The 23,537-nt window shown below is 42.8% G+C and overlaps 1 protein-coding gene across 1 annotated transcript in view; it reads right to left on the bottom strand.

The window, feature by feature from the left end:
• aldh1a3 (aldehyde dehydrogenase 1 family, member A3) overlaps positions 1–23,537 on the bottom strand; it is a 141,903-nt gene that overhangs the window by 47,078 nt on the left and 71,288 nt on the right. The window contains exons 4-6 of the mRNA XM_060853368.1: positions 5,625–5,754; positions 5,405–5,466; positions 2,692–2,820 (exon numbers count right to left, since the gene is read on the bottom strand). Coding sequence (XP_060709351.1) covers positions 2,692–2,820; positions 5,405–5,466; positions 5,625–5,754 — 321 coding nt within the window. The remainder of the gene's footprint in view (positions 1–2,691; positions 2,821–5,404; positions 5,467–5,624; positions 5,755–23,537) is intronic.

Below are 23,537 nucleotides of genomic sequence, written 5' to 3'. Positions count from 1 at the left end.
CAAGGGAGATCCAGTAGATGTAGTGTACCTGGACTTTCAAAAAGCTTTTGATAAAGTCCCACATAGGAGGTTAGTGAGCAAAATTAGGGCGCATGGTATTGGGGGCAAAGTACTAACTTGGATTGAAAGTTGTTTGGCTGATAGGAAACAAAGGGTAGTGATAAACGGCTCCATTTCGGAATGGCAGGCAGTGACCAGTGGGGTACCGCAGGGATCAGTACTGGGACCGCAGCTTTTTACAATATATGTTAATGATATAGAAAATGGTATTAGTGATAACATTAGCAAATTTGCTGATGATACTAAGCTGGGTGGCAGGGTGAAATGTGATGAGGATGTTAGGAGATTACGGAGTGACCTGGACAAGTTAGGTGAGTGATCAGATACATGGCAGATGTAGTTTAATGTGGATAAATGTATGGTTATCTACTTTGGTGGCAAGAACAGGAAGGCAGATTACTACCTAAATGGAATCAATTTAGATAAAAGGGCAGTACAGAGAGATCTGGGTGTTCTTGTACACCAGCCAATGAAGGTAAGCATGCAGGTACAGCAGGTAGTGAAGAAGGCTAATAGTATGCTGGCCTTCATAACAAGAGGGATTGAGTATAGAAGCAAAGAGGTTCTTCTGCAGCTGTACAGGGCCCTGCTGAGACCACACCTGGAGTACTGTGTGCAGTTCTGGTCTCCAAATTTGAGGAAAGACATTCTGGCTATTGAGGGAGTGCAGCGTAGGTTCACGAGGTCAATTCCTGGAATGGTGGGACTGGGTTTGTATACCCTTGAGTTTAGCAGACTGAGAGGGGATCTGATTGAGACATGTAAGATTATTAAAGGATTGGACACTCTGAAGACAGGAAACATGTTTCCGCTAATGGGTGAGTGCCGAACCAGAGGACACAGCTTAAAAATATGGGGTAGACCATTTAAGACAGAGGTGAGGAGAAACTTTTTCACCCAGAGAGTGGTGGCTGTGTGGAATGCTCTGCCCCAGAGAGCAGTGGAGGCCCAGTCTCTGGATTCATTTAAGAAAGAGTTGGATAGAGCTCTCAAGGATAGTGGAATCAAGGGTTATGGAGATAAGGCAGGAATAGGATACTGATTAAGGATGATCAGCCATGATCATATTGAATGGTGGTGCAGGCTTGAAGGGCAGAATGGCCTACTCCTGCACCTATTGTCTATTGTCTATTGAAAGGTCAAGATCTCAATACTAACCCCAAGGAATGTTGGTACAAACCCTATTATAGTCCCCAATCTATTCACTGACTATTCCTCTCTGTTTCCTGTCACTTGGTTAGGTTTGTATCATGTTCCTACTGTCCCTTTTATTTAATGATCTCTAACTTTCTACACTGGTCTGTTGTATGGCACTGTATTGAACATCTTCTGGAAATCCTCATAGACCACATCAACTTTGTTAACCTCATTGATCCTCTCTGATAACACTAAAAAAGTTCCAACAATTTATTAAACAGGATTTTCTTTTAAAAAAAACATACTGTTTTTCACCCACATATCTCCACATGACTAATAATTCTATTCTGAGTCTATCACTCATCCAGGTGGGATCCCATGGCACTGTTTGAAGAACAGAAGGAAATTGTCCCAACTACTCTGGCCAATATTTATTCCATGTAGACAAACAGGAGGCTGACAGAACACAGCAAGCCAGGGAGCATCAGAAGGTGGAGAAGTCACCATTTCGGGTATAACCCTTCCTCAGGACTAGATGTGGGAATTGGGGAAGCTACATATAAAGAAAGAGGGGTAATTGGGGTGGGGAGAGTATCAGAATTCTGTGGTAGTGATAAGTGAACACAGGTACTCAGTACGACCTGTTTGGCCAATGGGAGAAATTAATCTGGTTGGTAGCTGCAATGGAAGGGCTGGAAAAGGAGCCGGAGGATGGGTGGGAATATTATTTGAAATCGGAGAACTCAGTGTTATGTCCTCTGGGCTGTCAGCTGCCCAGGTGGAAGTTGAGGTGTTGTTCCTCCAATTTGTGGTCTGATTCACTATGGCAATTGAGGAGGCCGAGGATGAACATGTCGAAGAGGGATTGGGAGGGGGAGTTGAAATGGGCCGTGACCAGGAAATCAGGCTGGCTGTTTCTGGCCAGGTGATGATACTCAGCGAAATGGTCACCTAGTCCATGTTTGGTTTTACCGATGTAGAGAAGACCACATCGGAAACACAGGATGCAGTAAACTACGTCGGAGGAGGTGCAGGTGAACCTCTGTCTCACCTGGAAGGACAGCTTAGGGCCCTGGATGGAGGTGAGAGAAGTGGTGTACCGGCAGATGTTGCATCCTTTTTGCTTAAGGGGAAGATACTGATCGGGGGAACCAGGTCATACCTGCTACCTGTGTTCACCTATAAGTACCTAGTACTCTTCCCACCCCATCCCACCCTCTTTATCTGTAGTTGCCCTTACCCCCACACCTAGTCCTGAAAAAGGGTTATACCTGAAACTTTGACTTCTCCACCTCCTGATGCTGCCTGGCTCATTGTGTTCTTCCAACCTCCTGTTTGTCTAATTCAGATTCCAGCATTTGCAGTTTTCTTTTAGTTCTAACTATATTTATCTCATGACCAACATCAAAAAATTAGATAAATTGGCTTTTAAAACTTTGTTCATGGTATGCGGCATTGCTGACTATCCCAGTATTATAGGTGAATGGTACTGACCTCCTTGATTAAGGCTCCCATGTAAAGTGCTGTGAGGGGAGTCTGTTCAGCTGGTTTAATCACTATGGTATTCCCACAGCAAACTGCTGGAGCCACTTTCCAAATGAACATCAGCAGGGGGAAATTCCACTGGAGAAAGAAGCACATTGTCAAATCAGATTAAATATAGAAATAAAGAGTTGTTAGGAGCTAACATTTGTGAGTGAGACAGTCAAGGGAATAAGAAAAGCTCTGGGAGATAAAAAGGTGAGAAGGAGGAGAATGATAATCAAGAATAGAATGTGTAACAGTAAATGACCAGTATCTCTCTATATTTCACAAATAAAACACAAAAATTGCTGGAAAAACTCAACTCTGTTCTGAGGAAGGGTCACTGGACCTGAAATATTAATTCTGATTTCTCTCCACAGATGCTGCCAGACCCACTAAGCTTTTCCAGCAATATCTGTTTTAGCTTCTGGTTTCCAGCGTCCACATTTCTTTTGGTTTTACTCTTTATGTTTCTCCACATTTGGTGACATACTTTATGAATGCTGCAGCTATTTGTCTCACTGATTCTTCTATTCTTTTTCTGAAACTCTTATTGGAGGCGATGTTTTCACTGGGAGCTGGAGTGAAGCCAGCAGTCTCTGTGGGATTGGAGTGTGACTGTGTGAGCAAGTTCAGATCCAATAACATCAGCCTCACAGGTGTCAAGACAAAGACTCCTTTTCAGGTCTGTTAATTTGTGATTCATGCATATAGTTAGGAAATGATTGGATCTCTGCAATTCTATTACTGGCTTGAAGGATAATAGGCTTTGCACAAAACACAACAAAATAGACCTCTCTTTAAAAATGCCCTTTGAAAGGTGTTGTTGCCTACAAACATACAGGAAAGATCAAAGTGTTTGGTAAACTGATTGAACTGTTGTACACACAGCTATGAAACCCTTGATTGAGAGCCTGAATTACTAAACTTCTCCTGTACAGATAGCAGATTCAGTTTATTGGTCAAAAGTGTTCACGTTGGATTCACTCCAGGTTTTAAGAGTGCAAGAAACTTCTGAACAGGGACAAAGATTAACAGTAGATTACAGGCAAAGTGGGGAGTGTTTGGGGTGGATCCAGTTGCTCAGGAACCCATTCCTTTCTGTCCATCATCAAGAACTTCAACAGGAAGGGAATTGATACTTTACATTGTGGGTCCTGACTTTGTCAAATGAAGTTAATTAAATGCAGTCACAACACTGTGAGAAAGCTCAGCGGTTCATTGGTTGTGTTATCAATTCATGTGCCATGTCTAGAAATGGGAGATAACTAATGATAGTTGTAGCAATTAGAGAATATAGGGGGTATGGTTAGTAAATTTGCAGATGACACCACAATTGTTGGTGTAGTGGACAGCAAAGAAGGTTATCTCAGAGTATAATGGGACCTTGATCAGATGGGACAATGGGCTGAGGAGTGGCAGATGGGGAATTTAATCTAGATAAATGGGAGGTGCTACCCTTGGTAGGGAAAATCAGGGCAGGACTTAGACACTTAGCAGTCCTGGGCAGTGTTGCTAAACAAAGGAACCTTGGAGTGCAGGCTCATAGTTCCTTGAAAGTGGAGTCGCAGGTAAACAGGAGAGTGAAGAAGGTGTTTGATATGCTTGACTTTATTGATCAGTACATTGAGCATAGGAGTTGGGAAGTCATGTTGCGGCTGTACAGCACATTGGTTAGGTCATTTTTGGAATACTGCATTCACTTCTGGTTTCCTTGCAAATGAAGGATGTTGTTAAACTGAAAACGTTTAGAAAGGATTTACAAGAACTATATGGAGACGCTGAATAGCTGGGGCTATTTTCTTTGGAGAGCCAAAGGCTGAGGGATGACCTTACAGAGGTTTATAAAATCTTGAGCAGCATGGAATAGTCAAGGTCTTTTCCCCAGGATAGGGGAGTCAAGAACTAGAGGGTATAGGTTTAAGGTGAGAGGGAAAAGGTTTAAAGGGCAACGTTTTCATCCAGAGGATGGTGCATGTATGGAATGAGCTGCCAGAGGAAGTGATGGAAGTTGGTCCAATTACAAATTTAAAAGGGATCTGAATAGGAAGGTTTTGGAGGGATAGGGGCCAAATGCTGGGAAATGGGACTAGATTAATTTAGGATATCTAGTCAACATGGACAAGTTGGACAGAAGTGTCTGTTTTTGTGTTGTGCATCTCTGTGACTCTATACCTTATTTATTTGATTGTGGGATGTGAGCACCTCAGGGTGGGACATCATTCATTTTCAATCCTAATTTCCCTGATGTTAAGATGAGGGAGGGGTATGTTGGTATTTGGGGTGTGTCACTGGTAAGGAGGAGCTGGTGTTGGGTGCCATGAAAAACATTAATGTAAGTGAGTCCCAAGACCTTATTGCATCTTTCTCACAATACTGAGGGAGGTAGGGTGGAGTTTGCTGGACCTTGACAGAGATCTTTGTATCCTCTTTAGCCACAGTTACAATGTTTACAGCTTCTGGAGTTTTGTTAATTATATTTTAGTGACCAAGGAATATTCATGAAGAATTTTCAGGCATTAATTTAACAGAGTACACTTGCAAAGAACACTTCTCCTTACATCAAAACTGCTTTCTTAAAAACACGCTGTAGTTATTTTCCTTTAATTGGATCCCTAGTAACCAACTTAAAAATAAAGATTAAGTTCTTGTGTCACTGAATGAGTTTCTCATTCCAACTCACTGGAATAATCTGTCCACAGACACCAATTGGTTCATGTCTTGTAAACATCACAAAATCACCATCTGCCAATAGAAAAGCACAAAATTAACAGACAGATTCCAGAGTTTAGGTTTATAAAGTTGAGGGATTGGGGTGGGTTGGTGCATGGGAATTAACAGATTTTTCTACTCTAAGCAGCAAGATTTGCTAATAAATGTTGTAATGTGCACAACAGACTTACCTACTGGTATACTTTGCCCATGGATTTTATCTGCCCATCCAGCATAGTACCGCAGTGTCCTTATGCAGCCTTCTAAGTCAATGGCAAATGATTGCAGAAAGGGTTTTCCTGTGTCCATGGTTTCCAGAGTCTGACAAGTTTAAATAAAAGGGGATTTAGAACAAATTTGTTTATACACTGGTTAGCCCTCAAAAATAGGAAACAAAGATTACAGTGTATTGAAAATTGCATTGTGCATTTTAGCCACTTAAGGCTGCCATATACAGGCGTGCCATTAGAGGGTGTCTGGGAGACAATAAAAGATCATGATTTAACAGCAAATCAATCCCCCTCTGATTCTGAATGCATCTTCTTGAATATCTCTTTGTATCTTCTTGAGAACTTCATAGAAATTGTGATGCATGATTAACCCATGTCCATTGAGTAGTGTGTCAACTTCATCTATCTGCCAAATATAACAAGGTCAAGGAGTCAACACCGCTAACTGTGCTGTTCAAACTGCCACCTGAACATGGGACCCAGTAACATACACCCACAGTAACATACACCCACAGTAACATACACCCACAGTAACATACTTTTAACAGCAGTCAGTGCTGGGAGTCATTCTGCCACTGAATTTGATTGGGAATGATTGAGGAATGACTGATGTTGGGAGAGGTTCTTGGTGAAGGAGACATAAACAAAATGATGTGTTTCATTAAGTTAGGTAATTGGAGAGTCTCCTCGCGCGTGATGAGTGGGGAGTGATAACAGTTAGCAGGATCCACAAGAGTAAGTTTAGTGTAGTTTTGTCAGTGTAGACTTGATGGACTGAAGGGCATCTTATGATGTTTGATTCTATGCTGGGAAATGTTAATGACTTCATTCGAATGGTTATTCTTTTCACGGGTTGTGGGCATCACAGGCTGGGCACACATTTGTTGCCCATTCCTAATTGCCTTTGAACAGAAGGGCTTGTTCTGCCATGTCAAGGCAGTTATTTGATGAGGTGAGGATGATAGATTTCATTCTGTAAAGAGTATTAATGACTCAGATAAACATCAATAATCATTTAATGTTCTCTGTGAGACTAATCCAGAATATCAGCCTGGGCTTCATAAATTATGAATTTAGTGACAATGCCTTGATACTGCTATCTCCTCAAGGTTCGATTAAGGTCAAGAACTGTGTCTTCAGATATTGGATTCTAACTGCACTTATAAGCCTCACTCATTGACTAACATACCATAACCCCATTACCAATCCATAAACAATCTTTACCATTCTGAATTCATTCCTAATATTTCTTGCATTACTTCACAATAACATTGTTGCAAACTTCATCATCTTCTCACAGTGAACAGCCATTAGCAGCTATTCACCAGTGTCTACTGCATGGTCCAAAGAGTTCACACTGCATTCATTGGATGCTTCCATTCTGCTGCAGAAAGTGGCACACAACTGGACAGTCTGGCTGTACCTAGCAGGACATAGGTGGCCTGGAGGTCTCATCTCGCTGGGAAAGAGGCAGTGCTGGATATGGTGGGAAGGATCATTCCTGAGGCTGTGGTTACTAGTGAGACTGAAGCCATTGAGGATAATGGGGTCCTCATTCTCTATCTGCTGTCTTATGTCTATTTGCCTGTACTCTGCCAATCTCCTTGCCTCACAAGCTGTCAGCATGGATGTTCTACCCTCAGCTCAACCCAACGCTTTCCCTGATTTCATTTCATGTGCCAAATAACCTCAGCCTGTCCAGACTCTTGTGGAAGAGCAGGAAGACTGTGATGATGAAGACTGACTTACACTCAGTTTCGCTGTCACAGCCATCAGCTCAAACATTGATACTGTTTATAATTTAGAGAAAAGCAGAGAGGTGAGATCTGCAACTGGTGAGACACTGGCAGCCAGCGTGGGGTGAGAAGGACAACAAAGGTAAAAGAAGGAAAGATCACAAGGTAATTTTGCCTCAGAGGATGCTGATGAGAAGTTTGATGGATCATGCGAATATAAAGCTGATGGGTTACTGACTAAAATGTCTAGTGTATTGGTAAAACCTGCCAGAAAGGCTACATGCAATATCAAGGAGCACGTTCTCAAAACTCGCTGAGCACATACAAGTTTAACAATACTGTTGTAGGGTGGAGCTCAGTATTTCCATCGTGGAGATTGAGGCTAATTCTAATGTCATTTGAGTGAAATCAATTAAATGCTGCTCCGATGATTTTATGGAGTAAGAACCAGCATAGGGCAGTGTTACTACTCCCACCTCACTGTTGCACACTGTCAGTACTTGCTTGCTATTGCTGTCAGTTAGTACTGATTGGATATTGAGGCTTGTGCCTCAGGGATATGTCAAGATGGCTCCCAACAGGTTCTGGGTATGAACAGAAGCTTTATTTTCATACATTTAAAATGTCTGGCACTTACCGCTTAGTTTCAGTTTTACTGTAGCTACACCTACAGGCTTGACTGAGTCTTCAGAACCAATAGACATACACAACAAACAGTGAACAATGACACAATGCTATGACGATGCAGTCTGAAGCCTGATTTCCAGGCCTAAAGCTGCTGGAGGACCACTGCAGTCTCCCTTATTGTACAGAAAGCTATTTCCATCGGTTGCATAGCAGTGACTGGGGAAACATCTTACACAAATACCAGGATGTGCACAGCCACAGAGAAAATGATTTGATTTCCAAATAGGAATTGAAATGTACACTTTCTCCTGGATGTTTGATCTGAATTGTCACAAAAGGCCAACGTGATGGTCAATTGCGATGGGAAGGAAGGAGCAGCACTGATGTCACTACCTACAAAGTGACAACAGCACCAATGCATGTACAGCAGTGAGGAGGACGCTGAAGATGAGGTGGACACTGAAAGAGAGGACAGTGAGTGGCTGAGAGACACTGAGAGTGAGGTGGAGGCTGAAGGGCTCATGGAAGGTGAGGTTGAGGGTGAGGAGAAGGCTGAAGGGCTCAGTGAGGATGAGGGGCTCAGGGAGGCTGAAGGAGTGGACGCTGAGGATTTGGAGGTTGACAGCACGAGGGTGATGGTGAGAAAGCTGAGCATGAGAGACTCAGGGCCCAAAGCGGAGGTTGGGGTAATTATAGATGCCCTACAGTATGGAAACAGGCCATTCAGCCCATTGACTCCACACAGACCCTCAAAAGAGCATCCCATCCAATCCCACCCCTTCCTCCCATCCCCATCCTCTTCCTGTATCCTTGCATTTCCCAAGGCCAATCCACCTAACCTGCACATCTTTGGATTGTGGGAGGAAACCAGAGCACCCGGAGGAAACCCACACAGACATGGGGAGAATGTGCAAACTCCAGATAGACAGTTGTCCAAGGGGAATTGGACTCAGGTCCCTGGTGCTGTGAGGCAGCAGTGCTAACCACTGAGTCACATGCCATTGTGGTGCTTCCCTTCCTGGTAGTGTCTGCAGAGTGTCTGTCCTCTAGTCTGGTCTGGTTCCAGCCTCTGCACCGCTTGAACATGGGCCACCTGGAGGCCATGACCGGGGCCTGGTGCTGCCCCTTCTCCCAAATTCCCCATCCCCACCCACCTCTGGCCCCCTTGCCCCCCCTCCTTTTTCAGATTCTAGTCTTCCATTCACAGTGCAGCTGTTTTCAGCCGTCATTCCTTCACTGCACTCAGCCTGACAGATCACACATCACACTGAGAGTGAATGACAGCAGGCAGACTGTGAGGCCTGTTTAGGGCATGCAGCAGCAGTAAGGCCCAAATGTGGGCCTGTACCATTGACTGTCTTCAAACACCTCAGTCTCTGAACATGGATTGAACCAACTGCATTAAATGAAACTAGCTTGAGTTTAAACAGTTCCAACACACTCTCTCTCTCTCCCCCTCTTCACAGACAGGACAAAGGGGTCAAATATGAACAGACTGAAAATAAATCACACTGTGGATCAGCAGCCAATCACGTTTTTTTAATGCATTAGCTCTGGTGAGTCATTAAAATCATCATATTTAGCTGGCAGAGTAAAGTTAACACTAAGATACCACAGTGATAACCCTACATTGGCAAAGCTCTTTGAGTAAGATTTGCAAACTCGCTTTTTAAATTCATTTACACCTGGGCCAGTATTTTTAGCCAATCCCTAATTGCCATTGAGAAGGTGGTGGTGAGTGCCTTCTTGAACCACTGCAGCCCATGTGCTGTTGGTAGACCCATAATGCTGTTGGGGAGGGAATTCCAGAATTTTGATCCAGCAACACTGAAGGAGCAACAATATATTTCCAAGTTGGGATAGTGAGTGGTTTGGAGGCAAACTTGCAGGGGGTGGTGTTCCCATGGGACTGCTCCTCCTGTTTTAGATGAATATGGTCATGAGTTGGAATACACTCTCAGGATCTTCGGTAAATTATGGGTGGCACGGTGGCACAGTGGTTAGCACTGCTGCCTCATAGCGCCTGAGACCCGGGTTCAATTCCCGACTCAGGCGACTGACTGTGTGGAGTTTGCACGTTCTCCCCGTGTCTGCGTGGGTTTCCTCCGGGTGCTCCGGTTTCCTCCCACAGTCCAAAGATGTGTGGGTCAGGTGAATTGGCCATGCTAAATTGTCCGTAGTGTTCGGTAAGGGGTAAATGTAGGGGTATGGGTGGGTTGCGCTTCGGCGGGTCGGTGTGGACTTGTTGGGCCGAAGGGCCTGTTTCCACACTGTAAGTAATCTAATCTAATCTAATCTAATCTAAAAATCTAATCTAAAATTTCTGCATTGCATCTTGTAGATAGTACACACTGTTATTAGTGAGAGTTGGTGGGGAGAGAGTTGGTGGTTGTGGTAATGGAGCCAATGGGCTGCATTGTCCTGGATGGTGTCAAGCCTAACTGTTGCTGGAACTGCACTTTTCCAGGCAAGCCAGATATATTCTATCAAGTGACCAAGTTAACTAAACACTCGGGCTGCACAAATGCAAGGCACTGACTATCTCCAACAAGTTGTTTTCATTTGATTTGATTTGGTTTGATTTATTATTATCACATGTACAGAGGTACTGGAAGTTTTGTTTTGCATGTAGTATAGGTTGATCATACCAAAGTGCATCAGGATAATTGAACAGGGCAAGGGATACAATGCTAAAGCTTCAGTAATCGACTTCGAATTGAGGTTTAAGAGATCAGAATGTTTGTATGGTATGCAAAAGTAAGATCTACCGTAAAGAACTTGCAAAGAGTCGTCGTACATCTACACCATCTTGAAAAAGTGAGAATCTAGCCATCACTTCTTGAACTCAATGGTATTACTGTCATTGAATCCCAACTTTCAGCATCCTGGGGCTTATTTATTGACCAGAAACTCAACTGGATACACCACATAAACACAGTGGCTACAAGAGTAGACTAGATCCTATAGATCTAGCAGTTAGTAACTCACCTGCTAAGTCCACAAACCTGTCCACCATCTACAAGGCACAAGTCATGGAATACTCCTCACTTGCCTGGATGGGAGCAGCTCCAATAAAACTCAAGAAGCTTGACACCATTCAGGACAAAGCAGCCCACTTGACTGGCACCACATGCATAAGCATCCATTCATTTAGAGTCATAGAGATGTACAGCCCGAAAACAGACCCTTAGGTCCAACCCGACCATGCCGACCAGACATCCCAACCCAATCTAGTCCCATCTGTCAGTATTTGGCCCATATCTCTTTAAACCCTTCCTATTCATATACCCATCCAGATACCTTTTAAATGTTGCAATTATACTAGCCTCCACCGCTTCATCTGGCAGCTCATTCCATACGTGTACCACCCTCTGTGTAAAACAGTTGCCACTTAGGTCCCTTTTATATCTTTCCCTTCTCACACTAAACCTATGCCCTCTAGTTCTGGACTCCCCGACCCCAGGGAAAGGACTTTGCCTATTTACCCTATCCATGCTCCTCATAATTTTGTAAACCTCTATAAGGTTACCCCTCAGCCTCTGACACTCCAGGGAAAACAGCCCCAGCCTGTTCAGCCTCTCCTTATAGCTCAAGCCCTCCAACCCTGGCAACATCCTTGTAAATCTTTTCTGAACCCTTTCAAGTTTCACAACATCTTTCTGATAGGATGGAGATCAGAATTACATGCAATTTTCCAAAAGTGGCCTAACCAATGTCCTGTACAGCCGCAACACGACCTCCCAACTCCTGTACTCCATACTCTGACGAATGCTCAGTCAAGACTTTATGATGCTAATTTGTTTACAGATTTCTGCTAGAATTATCTACTACACTTTCGAAATGAGGTGTCATCAACTACAAATATGTAAGTCTGTGTAAGAATGCTGTTGAGAAGAGGATGGTAACTCTTGCCAGTCATCAAACAGCTGTAGCCTGCCTCTACATGTATGACATCTCTAAAAATACGCAAATAGCTTTCAGTCAGAGCTAACCTTTACCCTTGTTCATTCTCATCTCATAAAAACAACTCAGTAATGCATTTGGAAAAGCATGGCCTAATTAATGACAATCAGCATGGTGCCACTATTGTTCCCTGGAATAGCCAGGGAACAATAGACAGGTGAGCCTGACATCAGTGGTGGGCAAGTAGTTGGAGAGAATCCTGATGGATAAGATTTACATGCGTATGGAAAAGCAAAAACGGATTAGAGATAGTCAACATGGCTTTGTGCGTGGAAAACCTAAATTAACTGAGTTTTTTGAAGAAGTAACAAAGAGGATTGCTGAGGGCAGATTAGTGGATGTGATCTTTTTGTATTTCAGCAAAGCATTTGATAAGGTTCCTCATGGTAGACCGGATAGCAAGGTTAGATCACATGAAATACAGGAAAAAGAAGCCATTTGGATACAGAACTGGCTCTAAGGTAGAAGACAGAAGGTGATGGTGGAGGGCTGTTTTTCAGACTGGAGGCCTGTGACCAGTGGAATGCCATGAGGATCAGTGTTGGGTCCACTGCTTATTGCCATTTATATAAATGATTTGGTTGTGAACATAAGAGGTATAGTTAGCAAATTTTCAGATGGCACCAAAATTGGAGGTGTAGAGGACAGAAACAAGGTTACCTCAGACTTCAACAGGATCGTGATCAGATGGGCCAATGGACTAAGGAGTGGCAGATGAAGTTTAATTTAGATAAACATGAGGTGCTACATTTTGGAAAGGCAAATCGGGGTGGACTTATACACTTAATGGTAAGATCCTAGAGAGTGTTGCTGAACAAAGAGACCTTGGAGTGCAGGTTCATAGCTCCTTGAAAGTGGAGTCAGGACAGTGAAGAAGGAATTCATATTGCTTGCATTTATTGATCAGTGCATTGAGTATAGGAGTTGGGAGGTTATGCAGTGGCTGTAGATGACGTTGGTTCGGCCACTTTTGGAATATTCTGGTCTCCCTCCTATAGGAAAGATGTTGTGAAACTTGAAAGGGTTCAGAAAACATTTACAGGGATGTTGCCAGGGCTGGAGGGTTTGAGATATTGGGTGAGACCGAATAGGTTGGCACTATTTTCCCTGGAGCATCAGAGGCTGAGGGGTGATCTTATAAAGGTTTATAAATCATGAGGGGCATGGATAGGGTAAGTAGATAAGGTCTATTCCCTGGGGTGTGGGAGTCCAAAACTAGAGGTTTAAGGTGAGAGGGGAAAGATTTAAAGAGGACCTATGGGACAACTTTTTCATGCAGAGGGTGGTACGTGTATGCAAATGAGCTTCCAGAGGAAGTAGTGGAGGCTGGTAACTATAATGTTTAAAAGGCATCTGAATGGGTATATGAATAGGAAGGGTTTGGAGGAATATGGGCCAAATTCTGGTGAATGGGACTAGATAAATTTAGGATATCTGGTCAGTATGGACTAGTTGGTCCGAAGGGTCAGTTTCCATGCTGTACATCTCCATGACTCTACGAGTCTAAGTGTGAAGTGCTACAATTTGGAGATCAAATGTTAAGGGAAATTATACAGTTAATGGCAGGACCCTGAACAGTACTGTACAGAGGGATCTTGGGGTTCAACTCCATAGCTCTCTGAAAGTGACCACGCAAGTAGGTAGGGTAGTTAAGAAGGTGTATGGTCTGCTTGCCTTTATTGTTCGGGGAACTGAGTACAAGAGTCCAGATGTCATGTTGCAGTTTTATAAGACTTTGGTTAAGTCACACTTTAAAAATATTGCATTCAATTCTATTTGCCACATTACAGGAAGGATGTGGAGGCTTCGGAGAGGGTGCAGAAGAGATTTACCAGGATGCTGTTTGGAGTACAGCATATGAGCTAGAAAGAGTGGCTAGAAAAACTCGGGTTCTCTGGAGCAGTGGAGGCTAAGGGAGACTTGATTCAATTCTGTAAATTAATGAGGTGGGGAGATAAGGTTGACGGTCAGAATCATTTTCCCAGAGTTGAAATGGCTAAAACTGGGGGTATGCATTTAAGGTGAGAGGGGAAAGTTCAAAGGAGATGTGAGGGTCAAGTTTTTTATACAGAGATTGGTAAGAGTCTGGAATATGTTGCCAGGAATGGAGGCAGATACAAGAGGGATGCTTAAGGGACTTTTAGACAAGCAAATCAATATGCAAGGAATGGAGGGATATGGACCAAGGGTAGGCCGAAGGGTTTAGTTTAATTTGGTATTATGTTCAGCACAACATCGAGGCCAATTCCTGGGCTGTACAGTTCTGTGTTCTATATTCTGCATAGCTGGCTGATCAACTGCTTTGCACAAGAGTTCTTGGATTCAAACATACTGCCCTTGTTCAGCCATATGTGTCATTATAATGCTCTTCATCCCTGTTAAATGTGTGTTAGTAAAGCAGGTCCCTTTAAGGGTCAACCAGAACAGCTCCAAAGTTGATTGAGAGCAGGTATGCTCATTGGGCATTGTATTTAAGAGAGAAGCTCTTTTGTTTTTCGAGAGTTGGAGGTGGGCTCCCCTGAGCTGATGTGTATATTATCTTCCACTCCAACAGGATTTTGACTCAAAATCTCCTTTGTTTTCTCTGTCCTTTTCTTTCCTGCATGGTTGTGCTGCTCTGGTGGGCAAAGCTTGTTAATTGTTGCTTGTTTAATTGTTTAAATTAGTTATTTCAGTCATGGCATTGCTGACAGCAGGTACCCACCAGAACTCCTTAACTAGAACAGGATCTAAGGATTAACCATTTGGGTTGTGCACCCTGAGCAAAAAAGATTTGGTTCTTGTTCCTTACTAACTAATCAAAAGAGTGATTTGGTGATGGGTTTAAAAAATAAGAAGAGCTGGATTCTTCCTCAGTGGGAGGGTGTTGGCTTCTGGATTGGGAATCCAGAAGGGAAAGGTGGAAACTCGTTTTTGTGCTAAATTATATTTTAGAATAAAAACCTAGTAAATCACTGAAAGTCTTTTGCTGCTGACATATGGCTATCAGTCTGTTAAACATTTATTAACAGAGTGGTGGTAACATAGGTTAAAGCCAAAAAGCTAAGCTAACTCAGTGATGACACATTCTACAATTAGTCTTTAGAATAGATTCATTGAAGATTCAGGAATAATTCAGCTTCCAGGATAGAACTCCATCAGCAGGAAACTTTGCAGAATGACTATTATCTCTACATAACTATTGTATTTTTTTACTCGTCAAAGGTAACATTTGGCCTGATTGAGGCTGAATGGCCCCATCTGTACAATCAACGATATCCTATACCCTTGGGAAACTGCCGTTGTCAAAGAATCCTAGCTGCCTGGGTGTCTGTGGCTATGGCTTTGTGCCAAGGTGTTCATTGCAGGGCATGTGCTTGAGCAGAGCTCCAGTGATAAGGATCAGTGCACTGAGGAATGCTTGCCTCCTGTCAAATCAGCCATGGCAGCTTGAAGCAACTGTGAAACACAAACATTCAGGTCTGTGCTCGTTTAAAAATCACTGATAGATCTGTGCTCAGGGTGCACAGCACAAATGGTTAATTCTTGGGTCCTGGGCTAGTTAAGGAGTTCCAGTGGGTACTTGCTGTCAGCAATGCCAGACAACATGGGCTCTTTTCAGTCTGATCCATTTCATATTTTCTTCTTATCTCCACCATCAGAGTAGACGCAGCCTCAGGTGAGTAGAGGTAGTCATCTGCCACCTCAGTGATCAGCTATTATGACAGAATGGTAAAGGTCTCCCAAATTCTCTCCCGTAAAGTTTATCCGTTCCAATCCAGAATCTATCAGGATGAAATGAGGACATGCTTCTACACACAAAGGATGGCAGAGGTTTGCAACTCTCTTCCACAAATGGCAATTGCTTATAGAATTGTATATTTTTAAATGGAAATTGAATGATTGCAGTTCACAGATTCATAGGGCCTTCAACCCATCGAGTCTGCATCAATATAACTACCATTAAAGATGCACTAATCCCAATTTCCTGAATTTGTGTCATATTCCAGAAAGTTATGATGCCTCAAGTGCTCATCCAAATATTTTCTAAAGTTTGTAAGGTTTCTGGCCTCCACTATCTTCCCTGGCAGTGCATGCCAGATTCCCACCACCGACCGAGTGAAAAAGTTTTTTTTCCTAAAACTTCTCTGAATCTCCCTGCACTTCACCCTAAATACAGTTGCTCGCTATTCACACTGTCCTTACCTGTCATAATCTCATACACCTAAAATATGTCCCCCCCTTAGTTTTTTCTGCTCTAAAGAAAACAATCCAAGCCTATCTAGTCTCTCCATAAAACTCAATTTCTGCATCTCAGGCAACATCCTCTTCTGTACTCCCTCTAGTGCTATCACGTCCTTCTTGTAGTGAGGTGACCAGAACTGCACACAGTACTCCAGCTGTGGTCTGATCAATGCTCTGCACAACTCTGACATTACCTCCTGCCTCATATATTCTATTTCACGACTAATGAAAACAAGTTATCCATTTGTCTTCTTAATTACCTTATTCACATGCTCTGCTGACTTTAGAGATCTTTGAATAATTTCACCAAGATCTCTCTGTTCCCCATAGCTGCCCAGCGTCCTCCCATTTATTAAATACTCCGCCATACTGTTTCTATTCCATCATCTTGCACTTATTTGTGTTAAATGCCCTTTGCAACTGGTCCATTATTCTGACTAACCCATCTATGTCTTCCTGTAACATATAACCATCTTGTTCACTGTTAATCATTCTACCAATCTTGGTGTCATCTGCAAATTTGCGTTACATTCCCTCATATTTTCATATATATCATTTATGTACAGTATATAGTGAAAAATACAGGTCCTTGTCATACAGTGCCTCCAGTCACTCGATCAACCTTCTACTAATATCATTTGTGTCCTATTACTAAGCCAGTTTCTGATCCATCATGCCAAATTTCCCTCAATTCCATATGTTTTAACTTTTTCAATCAGCCTCCCATGTAGGACACTGTCAAAAGCTTTGCTAAAATCCATATAAACTACATCAACCAAACTTCCCTCATCTACACATTTGATCACATTTTCAAAAAATTCTAGCAAATTTGTTTGACATGTCCTTCCTCTGACAAAACCATGCTGACTATCTCTAAGTAATCCATACCTTTTCAAGTAGGTATTAATTCTTAATTCCTTAAGAATTTTCTCCAATAGTTTCCCTACCGCTGACATGAGACTTACTGCTCTGTAATTTCTTGGTTCATCTCTACCATCCTTTTAAAAAGTGGAACCACATTAGCCGTCCTCCAGTCCTCTGGTACTTCCCCTGTGGCCAGACAGGAATTAAACACATGTGTGAGGCCCCCTGCAATTTCCTGCCTCGCCTCCCACAGCAGCCTGGGATGTAATTAACCCGCGCTAGGGGATTTGTCCGTTTTTTAAGTTCGACAGAGCCTCCAATACTCCAACACTTCCCATGTCAAACTGTTCGAGGAGAAAGTGAGGTTTGCAGATGCTGGAGATCAGAGCTGAAAATGTGTTGCTGGAAAAGCACAGCAGGTCAGGCAGCATCCAAGGAACAGGAGATTCGACGTTTCAGGCATAAGCCCTTCTTCCTGAAACGTCAAATCTCTTGTTCCTTGGATGCTGCCTGACCTGCTGCGCTTTTCCAGCAACACATGTTCAGCCATGTCAAACTGTGCAAGTTCCTCACAGTCCCTTTTCCTGAATTTCATTCCTGCATACCCCTTTTTCAGAGAGAAGACTGAAAAGAAATATTCATTCAACATGGTTCCAATCTCCAGTGGTTTCACACACAGATTGCCCCCTTGGTCCCTCATGGCACTCCTCTTTCCCTGGTTAACCTCTTCCCTTTAATGTATTTATAAAATATCTCAGGATTCTACCTAATCCTGTTTGTAAGTCTTTTCTCATGCCCAATTTTGCTCTTTAAATTGTTTTCTTAAGTTCACTCATGCACTTCCTGTATTCTTCTAGGATCGCAGCTGAAGTGCTCCCTTTGAACTTGCTAAAAGAACTCCTCTTCTTCCTCATCCAGTCCTGAATTGTCCTAACCATCCAGGGTTCACTGAACTTGTTGCTCTGACATTTCCCTCTAAAGGGCACATGTTGGACCTGCACTCCCCAGCTCCTTTCTGAATGTCCCCCCTTGCTTCACTGTAGACATAAGCTGTTATCCAAATGCAGTAAAGGACAAGTTTGTAAATGGCAGATTGGTCACCATCTCATGCCATAGTGGAACAAGTTCTGTCAGTGAAACTGTCTACTTCAGTCCTATGTTCATTGGCTTGAATTAAACGCTCAATACTTTGAACTCACAAGTCTTTGCTTCTGAAGTGAGTTTACCAATCACCGAGCCAGGACTGGTACCTTCGCCTCATCCAGCAGCATTTGCTCTTGCACAACACAGTGCAGTTCGTGGAAATTTCTATAATCGACTCCCCCTCACAATGTACAAAACCACCAGCCCCTTCTCCCCCCCACCAAACAAACTATGCTGCGAGTGGACGCCAGTTGCCATTGTGCTAATCCCTAAGACCCCTAGTTACTGGGATGGTTATGGTCAATGTCCTCATTGAACGATTGAGCCTTTATTTCTGAGCACAGTCATAAGCAGGTAGCGTCAAGGACAGCAACTTCCAGGCACAAGGAAGGCCTTTAGAAAGGTCTGTCACTGGATTAGCAGCCTGTCTCCACTGATGTGGTTTACGATGACAGAGGTGGTTGCTGACAAACCAAATGTTTGCAATCATCAAAGATACGTGTGTGTTTTATTCCTGTTGACATGAAAAGAACTTGAAGTTTTCACATCAGATGAACCACACTGTATGCTCCTGGCCAGGTGTGTTTGAACTCAGCTCAAAGCTATTTATTTGCGATTGAATTTCGCTCTGCTACTTTTCCCTTGTAGAATGTATTTGTAGTGGGATTGTATCATTTTTCTCCTTTTTAGTAATAGAGCCAACCTTAATACAAAAGAATTGATCCTGTCCTCAGATACTTTGTTGTCTGTCATTCCTTTAATTTATGAATGCCTTTGTTTAATGAAAAAGTATCTCACCAGCAATTTGCCTTCACCTGGTGAAAATTAATTTAAATTGATATCTTGTGCTGTGATGTAAGATAATTATGGTGTTTGATTAACCCTAATAGGTTCTTCTATGCTTGATGCTGTCTGATTTTGGAATTCATAAGAGTGAGAACTCAACAATGGCAGCTTATTGAAAGTTGGTACAGTATCTACACAGTTACGGTCTTGGATCACCAACTCTGAGGTCATAAGTTCATATTCCTCCTTGGTACTTATGAAGTCAAATTGAATAGATAATTTGCGAGATGATAGCAGAAAAATAAAGGTAATTGTTACAAAAATCCGAGTTGCTCATTATGTCCTTCAGGGAAAGGAGTACACACACACACACACACACACACACACACACACACACACCAGTGACTCCAGTCCTCACTGTGTGGCTGACTCTTCATGTTCTTTGAAGTGGCCTGCCACTTCTTAATAAACCAAGAAGTTTATTAAAGATAGATAATTGGACAGATTTACTGCATTGAGTCAAGCATCTCTTAATTAAAGAATAGAGCAGTCTATAAGATGAGCAATATACTTTACAGTGAAATCTAGTTGAGACCTGTCTCACACATGGTCAAGCAACAGCCGAGTTATAAAAGCCAGTCACCATCTCAAATTCCTCCATCACCATTCCTGCATGTCCATCAGTTCCATTGGGGAGGTAAAAGCAATGACTGCAGATGCTGGAAACCAGATTCTGGATTGTTGGTGCTGGAAGAGCACAGCAGTTCAGGCAGCATCCAAAGTGCAGCGAAATCGATGTTTCGGGCAAAAGCCCTTCATCAGGAATATGTGTGGAACAGGCCCTCCACAAGTGGGAGCTTCAACAATATGACAGTAGCCTTTGGACTCCAAACCCCGTGATACCTAATACCTTCAGACTGCTCCCCCTTTCTGCTTTTGAATTATTTCTCCTCTTGGTTGACTATCATTTGAAGAAATCTTTGAACAATGTTTAAGCAGAGACTTTATTCCAAATGTATATATATGTACCTGTAAACAAGAATGATTCAGTGTTGACACTGACTCAACTGGTTGAGTGCTAACAGGCATGGCTGCTAGATTGAGCATTTTTCAGGTGGCGACGGAACTAATGTGAGGAAGTAATACACTTTAACATTTCATCAGCAAACTTTTCACAGACAATGAATACACCTTATTTGTGAACATAAGGTCTTACAGTCTGCAACTAGAATTGCATCCTCCATGGATCCATAGCCTCCAGGCCTAGTGGCAGGATCACCATCAACAAGGAGACTCACCAGAATTTAATATGGAGCTTTTATGAGAATTCCTGAAGTAGCATCAGGTTTAGAATAAAGCTTGAATCCAGTGAAGTCACTGGCATGATGAACACCTGCAGCAGCTGGTTATAGACAGAGATAAGTAATCCCAGAACCAATACAAGAAAGTTCTGTGATCCATTAGATGCTTTCTGAATGGTTGTGGAGAACTGGGCATTTAGAAGGAGGACTGGGGGCAACTATCGTTGCCCCTAGCTTCATGGTAGATTGCAGTACCTGAGGGCATAACTGATGTATTGTAACTACCTTCAGTCATAAGTGGCAACTGAATGAACGTACTCAGCTTCATCCTGAAGTCCCCACCATGAGGTACATCCTTATTCAGCCACTTCAGCTCACTCTATATAATGTTAAGAGGCAACAAGTACATTAAACAAAGTAATCGCCAAGGGTTCTGATAATAAACATGAAGTACAGCAGAACAGGCCAGAGGTTTCATATTCCATATGTTCGGTCTCCACCTATCTCATCACCATTGCCGTGGACACATCCACTTTCTGTACATTGTTAGACTCTGTCTGATGTCCAGTATCAGTTGAAGAGAAATTTCTTTGAAATCATGTCTTCTGTTGCCACCCCAAACTCTTTTCCCTAATAACTGACTCCATGCCTTCTTCTGGGAATTAGCTGAGACTGATCCAGATTGGTCGTAGCCTTGACATCGCATTAGATTCCAAATCATCATAAAGAGTTGAGTGGCACGGTGGCTCAGTGGTTAGCACTGCTGCCTCACAGTGCTAGGAACCCAGGTTCAATTCCAGCCTTGGGTGACTGGAGTTTGCACATTCTCCCCTGTGTCTGCATGGGTTTCCTCCCAAAATCTAAAGATTTGCAGGTCAGGTGAATTGGTTATGTTAAATTTCCCATAATAATTAGGGATGTGTAAGTTAGGTGTATTAGTCAAGTGTAAATATAGGGTAGGGGAATGGTAGTGAGTGGGTTATTCTTTGAAGGGTTGGTGTGGACTTGTTGGGCTGAAGGGCCTGTTTCCACACTGTAGGGATTCTAATTCTAACCTAGTGCCACTTGCTAACATCTGGCCCACATCCCTCTAAACCCTTCCCATTCAGATGTTATGGACGCTGTTTGGATAATGCAAACTTTCTACTGAACGGGTATAGTGATTTTCTATTAATGATCTTCCACAGTGTGATTTTCTATAGCAATTTTCCACAGCGTAATTTTTTATAGCACGCGGTTGCAAAGGGACATGATTATCGCATTATAGCAGAATCACCCATACAGCCGCAACATGACCTCCCAACATCATCCAAACTCTCTATGTCTTAACCAATTCCTCTATCATTTCATTCATCGTAGAGTCATAGAGGTGTACAGCACGGATACAGATCCTTCAGTCCAACTCATCCATGCTGACCAGATATCCTAAATTAATCTAGTCCCATTTGCCAGCTCTTGGCCCATATCCCTGTAAACCCTTCCTATTCCTATAACCATTCAGATACCTTTTAAATGTTGTAATTGTACCAGCCTTTTCCACTTCTTCTGAAAGCTCATTCCATACACACACCACCCTCTGTTTGAAAAGGTTGCCCCTTAGTTCCCTTTTAAATCTCTCCCCTCTCACCCTAAACCTTACCCACTGGTTCTACACTCCCCCACCACAGGGAAAAGACCTTGTCTATTTACCCTATCCATGTCCCTCATGATTTTATAAATCTCTTTAATGTCACCCTCAGCCTCCGACGCTTGAGGGAAAACAGTCCTAGCCTCTCCTTATAGCTGAAACCCTCCAACCGTGGCAACATCCTTGCAAATCTTTACTGAACCCTTTCAGGTTTCACGCAATCCTTCCTATAGGACCAGAATTGCACACAGTATTCCCAAAAGTGTCCTTACCAATATCCTGTACAGCCACAACATGATCTCCCAACTCCTATATCCAAGCTCTGACCAATAAAGGAAAACAATTAATTCTCAAGAAAGCAATGCTTTTAAAATTCTTATCCTTAATTTCAAATCCCTTTATGTTCTCCCTTCTCACTGTCTCTGTAATCTCCTTACACCCCTATCTCTGTAACCTCTTCACTCCGCCCTATCTCTCATTCTTTCATATTTATATAACTCTCCCACTATCTCTGTAATCTCATCCCCATAACTCTGTGATCTCCTCACCCTCCCCATCTCTGTAATCTCCTCACTCCACCACTTCTGCAATCTCTTTATTTTCTCTATCTCTGTTTCTCTATCTCTGTAACCTCCCTACACTCTCTTTCTCTGTCATCTCCTCTAGTTCCACAATGATCTGAGATATCTGAGTTGCTGCAATTCTAGCCTCTTGAGAATGCTTGATTTTTTTATTGTTCCCTCATTTGATGATTGTGCTTTCAGCTACCTGGATCCTAAACTCTCAAATTTTCTCCTTCAATTTCCATCTCTCTACCACTGCTCCTCCAAGATTCTCCTTAAAAGTGATCTTTCTCAGTCATTTATACAAATATCTGTTTATCTGAGCTGGTGTCAAAGTGGTAGCATCTTGCATGGCTTTGTAATGTTAATGGAGCTACACGGTGGCTCAGTGGTTAGCACTGCTGCCTTATAGTACCAGGGTCCCAGGTTCACTTCCAGCCTTGGGTGACTGTCTGTGTGGAGTTTGCATGTTCTCCCCATGTCTGCGTGAGTTTCCTCCAGGTGCTCTGGTTTCCTCCCACAATCTGAAGATATGCAGGTCAGGTAAATTGGCCATACTAAAGTGCCCATTGTGTTAGGTGCATTAGTCAGAGAGTGGGTTACTCTTCGGAGGGTTGTGTGCACTTGTTGGGCCGAAAGGCCTGTTTCCACACTGTAGGGAATCTAATCAATATAATAATAGTTGCTTTATGGCCTGCTGAACCCATGCAACTACAAGGCACAGGCAGGTGTATGATGAACTCTCACCTGGAAGGCTGCAGCTATAATAAAACCTGAGAAACCTGATATCATCCAGGTTAGGGAGATTGTCTTAGTCAAGGTTACGGTTCTCAATATCCACCCCTCCACCTTCAGCTCAGTCTGGCTGCATAATATATTAGCTACAGATTGCCCTGCAATAGCTCACAGCAGTTATGGTATACCAGTTGCTCCTCTCTCCTCTGTGAACTTTTAAACTGAAAGCCACAAAAGCTGCAAAATCATGGGAACATTAACACTTCCAAGTCACACAGCACTTTAACCTGGATATTTACCACTGT

The sequence above is a fragment of the Hemiscyllium ocellatum genome, chromosome 39 (assembly GCF_020745735.1).
Source record: "Hemiscyllium ocellatum isolate sHemOce1 chromosome 39, sHemOce1.pat.X.cur, whole genome shotgun sequence".
Lineage (NCBI taxonomy): Eukaryota > Metazoa > Chordata > Chondrichthyes > Orectolobiformes > Hemiscylliidae > Hemiscyllium > Hemiscyllium ocellatum.
The sequence above is the reverse complement of the archived record's forward strand: the minus strand, read 5'-3'. Positions and strand labels throughout refer to the sequence as shown.